The sequence below is a fragment of the Vanellus vanellus genome (genome assembly GCF_965231255.1).
Source record: "Vanellus vanellus genome assembly, chromosome: 2".
NCBI lineage: Eukaryota > Metazoa > Chordata > Aves > Charadriiformes > Charadriidae > Vanellus > Vanellus vanellus.
This window is the reverse complement of record NC_138906.1, coordinates 123816708-123829561: the sequence shown is the minus strand read 5'-3', so window position 1 is coordinate 123829561 and position 12854 is coordinate 123816708. Positions and strand designations below refer to the sequence as shown.

Here is a 12854-nt window from a genome sequence, read left to right as displayed (position 1 = left end):
GCAGAGAAAAAGGAAAAAGAGTGTACCATTGTGTTTTAAACTGTTAGGCGCTTCAGTGCTTATGGCGCGTGTCAGGAGAGATGGTGTGAATATGGTGACAGGCCTGAGCTACTTATGGAGACAAAATATCATTTTTTTTTTCTTTTCTGTTGTTTTTCTCCCGTAATACCTACACCTCAGTTTCAGTTTCATATTCCATTTTTACTTTTTATATCATACCATGACTGTATTTTTAGGTACCTTGCACCATGCTGTGCGGTGGTGTGAAGACATAGGCCTGAACTGATGCAGATCTGGGAGTGAGAGCCACATTAGCATGGCTTTTTTTTTTTTGCTTTCTCTTCCAAAGCTAACTCATTCCAAACTAGTCTGTCCGCAACGTGGTACAACAGAGTTAATTTGGGGGGGGGGACTCAAGGCAGTATATTTACAAGGACTGCATGGTGCTGTGTAAATGTGCACTCTCTTTGGAGCTGGCTCTTATGAGGCCCTGCATTGCAGAGTGCAGCCATGCATTTGTGTGCCATACTTAAGATACCCAGGCTGTACATAAATGTGTTCTAGATGTACGCTGCAGTGTCGTGCAAAGATGCTGCCCACTTTTGGTATCAGATCCATGTATGTAGAGCCATCTTGATTCACCTGGAGTTATCCCCTTGTGCAGACATCTCCCTCTGCACTGTAAATGCCTTGGCATTTGTACCATAAAAATCACTGGGACAACTGTCCCTTGAAGCTGACTACCAGTCAGATTTCCCTAACAGCTCTCTATAATCATTAGCAGAAGCAGCAGTTTCTTTTGTGAAAACCATTCTTTATGTAATTGCATAGAATTTAATGAAGTGGCTATTGTTTCATAAATAGGAATTACATATTGGAGCTGTTAGTGTATGACACCCCAGAAAGCTCATTGGAAATTCAGCTTCTGAGATTCTTAATGTAGATGTTATTTGGCAGTGAGACCTATACTTCCTAATACTTGGAAGACAATGAATATGATGTTGACAGGCTAAGCTATATGAACTGAGGTATATGTAGATTTTTGTGTGTGCTGTCCAAGCCACTTAATGAAATATTTAGTCTCAGATTTAATTCTGCATGGCCACAGTTTTCCCTTTGGAAGACTGCAAAGAGCCATAATAACTAACCAAATATGCAGCTTTACTCTCTCTCAGCTCCTTTTTAAAGATGCAGTTACTCTCTCCAAATTCCCTAGCCTGCTGCTCTTCCCCCCCGCCCCCCTCCCCGATTTGTTAAGGTGGTTTGGTGCCTTTTCCCTTTCTGTAAAACGGAATGCTCTTTGCTGTTATTTTGAATTCCACTATTTAAAAGTTACATAAACTTTGATATAACTGAAGATTTATGAACCTTCATGAGACAAAATTATAGTATAGCAATTCTAAAACAATGGAAGTGTGGGACAATGTATGTCCACTATTGAACATACACCATTGTTGATGTGAATGATTTCAAACTGAAACCTAAACCAGAAAATATTTTCCCTCTGTTAAAAAGCTAGGGAAACCACATGGAAAATGTGTGTGAAGATTTGTGAAAATCCAATTTTACGTATGTGTTATACAGTTCCTGTATTTTTCCCCATGCCCATTATAATTATAAGTACTGTATTTCGTGACTCCATTGTAAACCTAACTCTTTATAGTAAAACTAAACTTTCTGCAAAATGAAACCCACTCTTTCACTGTGATGTACATATTTTCGTATCTAATGTGAATACTCTTTTGTGACAACCTAAAATAATTTATAAATAGACCAATCTTCGTCTTTCTCATTTTTAAAAAGTATTACCCCTGTAACAGAGTTCTCTCTGATTTGTGATAGAAGTTCTTGAAATATAAAAGACCATAAACTGTTTAGGGATGTTTTCATACCTATGTGCTAGATAAGTTTCAAAAGCATCCTTTCACAGACTAAAGAATTTCTACATTTATAGCAACACTATTCAAGTAACCTCAAGGTTACGGAGTTTTCTTTCTGCACATTTTTGTAAGACGCTGACAATTCAGTGGTAACATTACTGGGGAGAGAATGTGGCTCTAGAAGGGGGCAAGACATATTTGAAATCCTCTATGAGATCTTTAGTTTTTTAGAGTTGTGAGAACTGTCTCAAGAGGTTTGTATTTGAGCAGAGGATATCTCACAGCTGTTTAGGTATTACAATAGGGAGATAGTCTAAAATCTGTACAAAATGAAATCCCACGTTTTCCTGGTTTAGATCCCTGAAGTATATTTACATTAAACAAAACTCAGAGTACTGCCAAATAATCTGGAGAAGTAAGTAGCATATGATCTATAGCAGCTGTGGAGTCTTTGGTCTCACTCTGCTGAATTGTCTCTTCAGTCAGTTTTGGGTTACTAATGCTATCAATGGCTAATAATTGTTAGCTATAGTACCATCCAAGTAACATTAAAAAAAAAATCCTTCTCCATGTTATTTTGAGAATCAGGATAACAATAAGTAATCTGTAAGGTTTTTTTCTGGGTATTTTTCCTGAGAGGTTCATCCTGCATATTTACACTTAACTTTAAGAGGAAAATATTCCTAAAAGCCTCACCAGCAGTCTCAGAGAAGAAACTGAGGGTATGGTTTGACAATACAGCGAAGAAAGGTTACAGCTGCTAGACCCCCTTCCTCCTCCTCCTCCCTGCATTCACCGCCCCTCCCTTGTGCCATCTCCCTTGCTTTTTGTACCATTCACAGCACCAATACTGTTCAGTGACCCAGAAGAAAACATAATGTTTGCTGTCTTTCCACCAGCTGAGCAGGCTGCAGGTCTTCCCCTGTTCAACAGCAGGGAACTCTCAGGTAGACTCAAACCATATTGTCCAACTGCATTCTCAGAGTGAGATCCAGTGCAGTGTCTGGGTATCTTTCGAGCACTTCAGTGTTAAAAGGGATGAACACATAACTCACCTTAACAGTAAGGTATTTTTGTCTCCTAAGATTTCAACCGAAAGACTTTAAAATATCTTATGTAGGCACACACACAAATAACTTTTGTGAAATTTGCTCCTTGAGGTTGGCATTTAACTGTTAGTCATTGAAGCAGTTAGTGTTAGGCAACCTAAATGCCTTTATGAATCTACCCCACAAGCAGTCTTTTTGAGTCTGAAGTCTCAGAGGGTCCACACCACCAATGGACGAGTGAGAAACCCTATGGACAATTTTCAGCACTTTCATTGAGAAAGTGGTTGCAGTAGTGTGTGTATGGCAGTAGTGAATTGTGTGTGAGGAAAGTGGCTCCTTTTATTGGGCTCTAATTCTTTGTTTCTTCTCCTCTCCCAATCCTTCTAGACTCCATAGATGGGAAACATGCTCGAAGGACTCAGTCCAGTACTCCTCTGGGAGAATTATTTGACCATGGGCTGGATAGCTGGGCTACCTCCATTTTTGTGCTTTCTTTTTTTTCTGTCTGTTCCCGTGACAATGGGAAGACTGGAGTTTCTGTATATACAATGTATATATATTTAAGCATTGTCTTGTTTAACTTTATGTGTTCACACTGGGAGAAATATAACACAGGAGTCCTTTTTCTTCCTTGGGGATACGATATAAGCCAAGTGGTAAGTATTTATCGTTCCTGTTTTGGTTTTATTTTTTTAGCTATGTTAGTGTTTTCATAATATTGCAGAAATAGAAAAATAGAGCTCAAGGCAAATGTATTTTGCCAAGAGTTTGAATGTGAAATAGCATAACCCTAAAAGTAATTCAGAAATATTTCCTGCATTTGCAAAAAAAGGACATTCTCGAGCAAATTGTCAGCATCAGAGATTCATTGCCTTGCAGGAAAAAAAAAAAAAAAGGCTTGCAACATGCCTCGCAGTCAGATAGTGCCTGTGAGAATGTCATTTAACAGCATTTGATTTGTGGTGTTAACAAAAATTGTTATGCTATCTGAAACCATAAGCAATTTTCCCACCAACACTAGTTTCTGAGGCACAAAGTGAATTATTCCAAGTAGTGTTTATTAACAATAATTATACAGTCATACCATACTAGACCTCAATTCTACCACCTCTTATATCAAATGTGGTAATGGAAATAGCATTGTACCTATATGGCGAGCATTAACTGTTGTCAAGTGAGTTTTACCTGTGAAAAAAAGTCCAAGTCATTCCATTAGAGGTTTCTTCTCTGGGAATGGCATTCAGTAACAAGAATTACGTATCAGCCAACAGGCAGTCCCCAGCTGAGTGCTTGACCAGCTTACAGTCCTGCCTTGAGGTGGACCTCTTCAGAAACATGCCCAGGGCACCACAGTGAGTGGTGGCCTCGGTGGACAAATGGGCAGCAGCAGTAACAAGCTCATTGCGCTGCCAAGGGCCCAGCGCTGGGATTTCTGGGCTGGCCTATCTATTTCTTAGATAGCCAGTCTTCTTGAGCTTCCTGTCACAGGCATGAGATGAAAGGTACAGCCAAATATACATAATTGAAAAGAAGTTTGACAAATATTCAAATATGTGTTTTAATGGAAATATAGTATTTGAATTAATGGCTGCAGATGTATTGCTGTAAACATAATCAGAATCCAGTGGTTTGAGAACAACTCGGAGACGGTGGTCCAGCTGTGGTGCATCTGTTTTGTCCCCTAGAAAATAGATTCTGGGAGAAGTTGTTGGCTCAGGACTAAGACATTAGGCAGCCAGCTGGTCTGCAAGTTTCAGCCATGTCTGTGTAAGGCTTCTTAGTGAAGTTCTTCCAGCAGGAGAGGGGTAGCTGTGTTCAAACCAATTTCACTTGTTGCTCAGATGATCACTGTAGATATACATGTGAACATTTAGAAAGCTCTTTTGGATCACTACAGCATCCAAACAGTATTGGTGGTTAAATCTGGGAGTTGGTATCAACTAGCAGAGCAGTACTGTTAACTCTGTCGGTGCCTTTTAGTGACCTGTGCTTCTGTCACTGCTTTCCCATCTGGGAACTGATGGTAATAACATTTCCCTGCCTGACAGATGTGGTGAAGCTGAATTTCAGTAGAGTTTGTAAACTGCTTTGATTAACTTGGATGCAAGGTGCTAACAAGTGCTGTTTCCTGTTCCCTTCTGATGCTGAATTGCTGTCCTGCATGCTTGCTTTCGAGTGACTTCTGTGATGATTTGCCTACAGTCAAAATGATAAGCATGTAAATGTAAGAAATTTTTGATGCTATATAGCTTAATTATCAACAGTGGTGTAAGACTATACTATTGAACTGTCTGTATGTCAGTTTTCCCATCTGTAAAACTTAGCTTTTGTAGTTGTGATTGCCTGTGAACAAAGACAAGACAGGATTTGTAGATCAAGGTAGTATTTTTTCCATTAGTGCAACCTACATTTCATGCACACCAGAAAGTATGTAACGTATTTTTTTTCCAGCTGTACTAACTAGTCTAGTAAAAGATCTTAATTCCCCTACAAACATTGCCTTGCTTGCGTTTTGTAAGCCCATTCGGCAAATTTTGTATCATGCGTGCACTATTAAAGGTAGCTTTTCATCTCCAGCTACTTGGAGGAGAGGATACTGATGACATTAGCAAGTGGCTGATGATGAATAAGAAAGGTAACGCTCCCCTTGCTTTTTTTTCCCCACCCCTTCTCTGCCAGATATTCCCACAGTCACAACCAGAGTCAGAGAGTGCAGAAGCACTCACAGGCTGCTTTGAAAATTATTCCTGGTGTTTAGTCCACGATTTCCTCCATGGCATTCCTAGCTGGATTGCTGCAGGAATGCGCCTCTCTGCTCTGCCTTCAATAATTTCACTGACAACATGATGCTGTTACGTTGGCATCTCAGACGTTCAGGTGGTCTAGTCCCCCGCTTCTGCTCTTAAAATTTATGGTAGCCAGGAATTTTGGACCTCGTTATCACCACAAAGCTCAGGAAATACAGTAATTAGTATAAGTGTGCAAATAGATAACTGTTGACCTTAATGAAAGCTGAACTGGCATGTAGCTCCCAGGACACTGCTGCTGAGTCAGCTCCGCTGTACGGAAACACAGACAGCCCTCTCACTGCCTCTCTGTTAACTGTGGTATAAAAAGAGCTGCTGTTCCTCATGAAAAAAATACCTCATTATAAATAGAGAAATTTGTGGGACTTATGCAGATCACATCTTTCTGCAACTTGATGACTCATCAGAATTGGTAACCTAATTACGCTAGCTGGGCTGTAATTGGCACTCCAATTAGCTTTGATTACAGCAGACAGCTGTTTATAGGAAGCTGTGGTTTGTAAACTTGAAAAATGGCTGTAATGTGTCTGAGAGATGCTTGGTCAGAGGACTCTTATGTTTGTGGATCCAGAATCAAGGGGGAGGCTTCTGCAGCACGGAAAACTCTTCCCCTCTCCTCTCCCTCCAGCACAAGGAGCTATCTCCTGCTGTGCAGAAAAAGATGCGGGAAGAGGAGCCTCTTTACACCATAGCATCTAGACAATGTCATACATTTTTGGGTAAGCACACCTATTAGAAACCCCAAAAGTCATGGGGCGAAGAGAAGGCTAAAAAAGAAATCTTTACTGTGTTCAGTGAGAAATTCTCTTGGATACATTTTGTGAAAACAAACCCTTTTGTTTTTGTCACAAGCCCAACCAAAGAAAGCTAATATCTGCCAATTAAGTTTCTTGGAGCACAAAAGACAAAGCTTTCCTGAGAAATTAAAATTTCAGGCTTCCTGCCATACATTAATTTCCACAGACATTCTCTTGATTTTTTTAAAAAATCTATTTTCCTCCTGAAACATTTAATATTCCCTTAATGAAATACTCCCTTAATCCTGCTGTTGCTTTTCATAAGCCACTGCAGTTGAGTTCATAGTAGGGGAACAAAATATTAATTTTTCCTTAATGTGGTGTAGTGATACCTCTGCTTACATCAGTGCTGCCTTAAGATTAACAGGGAGGTACCCGTTATATTCTTAAATAAAAGTTTAAAAGTGAAAATAAGAGCTGCGTGAGAGCTGGAGAGACCCAGATGATTCCATGCTCCTTCCTCCCACTCTCCCCGGCCAAGAGGGCAAGCTCCAAAAAAGCACAAAAGCACAAGCAGCAAATATGAAAGGCAACAGGCAGCTCTCTCTGGCCCTGCCCTAGCTCCGTAAGGAGGGGATGACCAGAGATCCTATATGGAGTCATGGCTGAAGGCATGGACGCTTGGACCTCAAGCCCCAGGTTTTCGGTTCGAGATGCTTTCCCAGCTGGTCCTGCCCGATAGCTTTGGAGGGTCCCACCTCAGTTCTCAGGGAGAACGCTCTACCTGCCTTGAAACTCTGAATAAATGAAGTGTAGGATGCAAGTAGCAACTGAAACATTGTAGAACTTACTTTTCTCTTTCCTTTCAGTCAAAACAGGGGAAGGGTTTTTTTTTGGATGCCATATACTAGTTTTTCTTTTGACAAGCAGTTTACAAAACTCATGCTGAAATATGTTTCATGTGCTCTTTTCCTGGGAAGTACTGTGGCAGACTGTGTTTTGGGAACCAGCAGAGAAATCCCGAGCAATGCAAATGCACAACACATCTTTAAAAAAACTTCTGTCTCTCCTGAGGGGCAAAAAAAGAGTCTCGATTAAAAAGAAAAATTAAGATGCAAATGTGTCATTCTTTGGTGACGTTACCAGGATTCAGAATCTTTTTTATTTTAGTTAAAAAGATATTCACTTTCAGAGTTTTTCTAAGAAAATTTGCAATGTGTGTGGAAAGCATAGCCTGTCTTGTGAAGAAATAATATTGATTATTATTTATTTCCAAAGGTAGGAGCGCACTGGAATTGTTGAAGTAAAAGAAGGGATAGGGGTGTGGAAGCAGTGCTGGCCAGGCCATGGTGTCTGCTTCCAGCTGCCTCCCAACACAGCTGGAAACCCAACTCAGTACTCACTTGTCTGAGGGAAACTCCATCGTGTATCCATGTCAAATTTGAACAGAAGAACCTGTGGTGCACAGGTTCTTTCTGCAGCAGGTCGCTTCATTCTTAACCACTTGATTATGATTATACTCAAACCTTTCTTGGTTAATTAATCTTCCACGTGCCTTTAGCTGTTTACCTATCACATACCGCATGTCTAAATGCAAAATGACCTTTTTAAGACATATCAAAAACTATTTTTATAGGCTAAATTTACCACCTTTAACTATTTATCGAAAGAAAAAATACTGAGAAAAAAATTGAAACAGAAGAATTCCACATCACACTAAAGCTAACTCCTATTGAAATGACAGGTTTTACTTTTTTAGGCAAGCATTGCATTTATTTTCAGAGGAAAAAGGTGACCTTGTGTTTTGAATTACTTTGCTCTCTAGATGTTCATTTTGAGCACTGTGTTAATGGAAAGTATTTCAACACATGAACAATTAATGCTATTGGAATATGCTAGTGAAATTGAATATTACAGTAAAATAAATGGCATTTTTGTAGAATCATAGAATCATAAAGAATTTAAAAACATAGACGGCATATTTAAAAAAAAGTACATCGTACAGCATACCCAATGTGCCTGTTTGTAAAACAGAAATGGTAAATTGTTAGAGAGAAGAAAAAAATATATGTACATACACACACAATCTAGAACATTTTAGTCACAAAACTTACACCTGCAGTAGTGGAAAGACATGAAAGAGATGGTAATTTTAAAAAATCAAGTATTTTAGAGAATAATTAAAAGGCTAGAAGCTAGGAGATTTCGAGGAGTTATACTGTGTTATGGCTATGTAGAATTCTCCCAATGCCATGTTAAAGAAGTAATATTCTGATTTTACAGGGGGAGAAAGGTGAGTGTTGTTTCGATTTACAAAGCTGTGACAATATAGGGAGCTACTGCTTAAAAGCCAGCTGTCCTGCTGTCCAGCCATAGGCTGCTGTATCAAAGGCTGCCATATCAATAGGCTGCCTACAAATTAACACCATGCTAGATTTTTGTCTGTGTTAGGTACTATTGAATCCTCATAGATAAAGCCTTGGCAAGCCAAAAGTTTTCCTGGTCAGATGCTGCAGTGAGTTGGAATCCAAGTTTGTAGACTTCTGACAATAACTTGCTATACAATCCTTACTTATTTAATTTGGACTTCTCATTTTACAGAAGGTTGTCATTTTTACTTGCTAAAGACTAGATTTATATCTGAAAAGTACTAAAGCCAATCAATGCCAGAGAGATGAATAAAAAATCTGGCTGTCTTTTCTTAAGTAGAATTATTCCTGTACTGCTGTACATTTTAATTATTACTTTTTTACTGCTGTACATTTTAATTATTACTTTTTTACCAGCAATGCCTTTGAAAACAGTCACAAGCTTATACAGCTGATTAACATACATAGCTTTTGTCTAATAATTTTGACAATCTTCAATTTTTTTCTAATATAGCTTAAATCAAGGGAAACAGCCATTTTCTTGTCCTCCCAGCTTTCTAAAGGAGGTCTTTGAGGCTGCTGCAGTGGAGTCAAAAGAGCTTGTTCTTACTGATTTCAGTGATACCAAGATCTCAGTTACGAGTGCTTAAAAAACAACGCACCAAAAATTTGAAGCCAAAGAGTGTTTTGCAAACAAAACACCTGTTAAATAAGAGTCAATCTTAACCTGTGAGTACTGCATCACCGAATCCCAGGGCAGGGGATTCCCTCGAGGGACCCCATTGCACCGACACTTCTGTTCCTAGAGGTGTGCTGACATCTGACAGTGATACGTACTCATGCTGCACCGCCAAAAACACTGACTCTATTAATGGATAATACTGAAGTTCCTCTTTTATCCCATGACAAAAAAAAGCCTGTTCAGAATCCAGCGTGCGAGGGTAAATTCAGGCTCCCTCAAAGCCAGTTGGAGTTTTGCCATCAACTTTGATGGGGCCAGGAGTCCATCCCTCATGTCTTATGGATAACATAATGTGATTTCTTCAGAAAGCCAAATGTTAGCTCTGTTGTAGTCGGTTGTAAAACCCATTATACCCGTCCTTCGTTTAGACCAAAATTTGACTCACTGTCTTCAATGGGCCAAGGTGTAACTCTCATACTAGTGCTGCTCTTCTCCGTTGCAGATCTGTTGTGCTGCCTGCTCTTACAGAGGCAGTTCAACCATCCTGTTCTGCAATGCCCCATTCAAGCAAAGGTCTTTAAAAGTTATGTACTGATAGGGCAAGAATCTTTAATTTGGGTACAGAGAACTAAGTGAAGTAAAATATAGCAATATTTAAGTGTAATAGGGAGTTTAATGGACATCAGTGTTCTGCTACTAACCTGTAATCTTAAGCAGCCAGCTCGGTATCTAGGAAAAAGATCTTCAGTGTACCTTTAAAGCAATTAATTTAATTTAGAAGACTGGAAATGTGTTTGCTGAAGTTAAAAATTAAGAAAACCCCAAATATAGTAAAAAATTAGTATTTAAAAAAACTAAACAAAAGTAGTAAGATCTATCACATGGGTAAAACTGTAAAATATTTGTCATCCCAGCATGCGAAGCTGTATTGAATGGAAAAAAAAAAGTTACTGAATGTTACCTGAAATAGGTATATGATTATACAGTCTTCAAAATGGCATTATAATTAACACAGTCAATAATTTAAAGCTGAAATAAGTGTTTGTTCAGTCATTGTTAATTCAAGTCTAGAATAGTTCAGGAGGTTGAGACGTGTAGAATGGAACACACAGCTCCTTATGAGTCCTGTAGCAAAACTAAACAGCTGAGAACAAAATAGCCAAGAGAAAGAGTGGGGCAGCAACCCCACTAGCTGGGTGCCAGCAGCAAAAGGGGTGGAGGGGGTGGGTGGCTTGTGCTAAGCCAGGAACCAGGTTTCAAAGGAGAAGGGCGTCCCTTGAGGAGGTGGGATCAAGGGTGCAAGGGCTTGGGAACTGCTGCAGCACGTTCAGTACTGCACTTGCATGTTACACACCAAAAATGGTAAAACTTCAACAACTGGTGCCGTAAACTGTCAGTAGGCAGTGCTGCTGCAAGCAATATGATGGCTGTGAAGGTTATAGCTATAGGAGCTATAGGGTTTTGGGTGCATTAAGATTTCTGACCTCAGCTGCGTCACAAATTTAACTCTGACCAGGGAGTAGAAACCACATTTACATTACTACTGACAGTGGTGGCACTTCAGCAAGTGACTCACGAGTGTTGAGTTCTTTCATTCTTAATGAAGTTTGACTACCTGTTTCTTTTTGTGTCCTGTAGTCATGTTATCCGTCAAAAAAATTAAAAATCAGGGAAGACTTCAGCTCCCTCTCCTTCTTTTTATTTCTTCATGTTCGCGTTCAGTTATTTTTTTTATTATTTCAGGTGAGCTTAGATTTTTTTCCCCACTCAGTTATTCTGATATGGTCAGTGCAGGGGGCTGAGCTGCAAAAATAACCACATTGCGAGTTCTGAAGTCTGTATGCAAATACAAGAAAGTGCTTGTGCAGTGGGGAGACCTGGCATTAAGAAGGGATTTAGAACGTAGGTGTTTTGAAAAGGTAAGTCAGTAATACCACAGACAAACAGAGGTACACGTTAGCAGGGAAGTTGCTTGCTTACCGTATTTCAGGCATTTTAAATAATTTTGTTGATGACCCTGGAAGCTGCTTCACTGCTTCAAAATAATTGTTTTGGGAAGCCAGCATAAAGTCTTGTAAAGTGGAGACAGGAGGAAAAGAACAGATTTTGTTTACTCTTTTATTTGTATTGAGATGGTAAGTGAAATTCTGTGCCTTTAGAAGTGAAGGATTAAAAATACATTATCCTTTTTCTATAGGTATTAATAGCAGCATATCTGCTCACTGGTGCTGTTGGTGTGGAAGTCTGGCAGAAGCCTTTCTTGTTTGGTTATTACATTACAGACGCATTAGTAATCTTGCTGATAGGTAAGTGTCCATATCCATGCAAAACTGTACTGCTTTTTAATTATTTTGATTAGGTATTTCTTATATTTTCTTCTTTTTTTTTTTTTTTTTTTTTTTGGCTTTCCTAAGTGTTGGCTAGTCCAAAACCCACATGGATAGAGCTGATTAAAAGGGCTAATGCTGGAAAACTTTAAAAAAGTAGCTAATTTTGGAAACACTTTTCCTCACTGAATTCCTGTCTGTTGCACACAAATAATACAGAAAGTGTTTGTTATCCGCACGCGCAGTTCAGTGCTGTGTGCTGGCTGGCTGGCTCTCAAAGTCTGAGGAACTCCTCATGTTGCTCAGGTGAAATGTTGCTCACATTTACATAGATTGTAACTTTAATGTTTTGGCCTGCAGCACACTATGCTCCAAAACATTATAGATAGAACGAATAAAAGCGTTATTTAAGTAATCTTAGGAGGTACGACTGTAAATCTGAAAAAGAGCCAGGTGGTTTCTAAGCTCCTCTTTAGAATTATTTCCAAACAGAAGTGATGCATTCTTCATACACAGCAAAGGTCTATTTGCTCACTCTTTGATACTTTCAGTGTAGTTTGAAATAAGCAGCAAACATTTTTCAGCTGCTATAGCTAGACTGAGAACAAGAGCAGTTACATTACACTGAGTTAAAAACATGGTAATCAGCTAAAAATATGCTTATGTGAAACATCTTTGATGTGTTGCTTGGAAGGTGAAGAAATCAGCGTATAAATTTTAGCATATAAATTTTTATATGAGCATACAAGTAATGAGAAGAGGGCACCAAAAGAAGTGTTTGACTCAGGCAGTCTAGACTTGCATCCCAAGTAATGTCTTCAGTCCTTGAGCCAAGAGGAGAGCTTGGTTATAGGTGCTCACCCAACGTTGACTCTGACTAGAAGCTATCTGAGCATTTGGGGGGGGGGGGGGGGGGCACTTTTGAATCCACTGCACTGACATGTGCTCTCACCACCCTTTCCCATGGGGAGGTCTTCAGCAGGTACCACCTCCAGCCTCAGCA

General features: G+C 39.4%; 1 protein-coding gene across 1 annotated transcript in view; it reads left to right on the top strand.

The window, feature by feature from the left end:
* The window catches only part of LOC309686580 (ethanolaminephosphotransferase 1-like), a gene marked incomplete at both ends in the record, with an annotated part of 61084 nt that overhangs the window by 30302 nt on the left and 17928 nt on the right, over positions 1 to 12854 (top strand). The window contains 2 exons of the mRNA XM_082499303.1: positions 3317 to 3585; positions 11722 to 11830. Of these exons, the coding sequence (XP_082355429.1) occupies positions 3317 to 3585; positions 11722 to 11830 (378 nt within the window). The remainder of the gene's footprint in view (positions 1 to 3316; positions 3586 to 11721; positions 11831 to 12854) is intronic.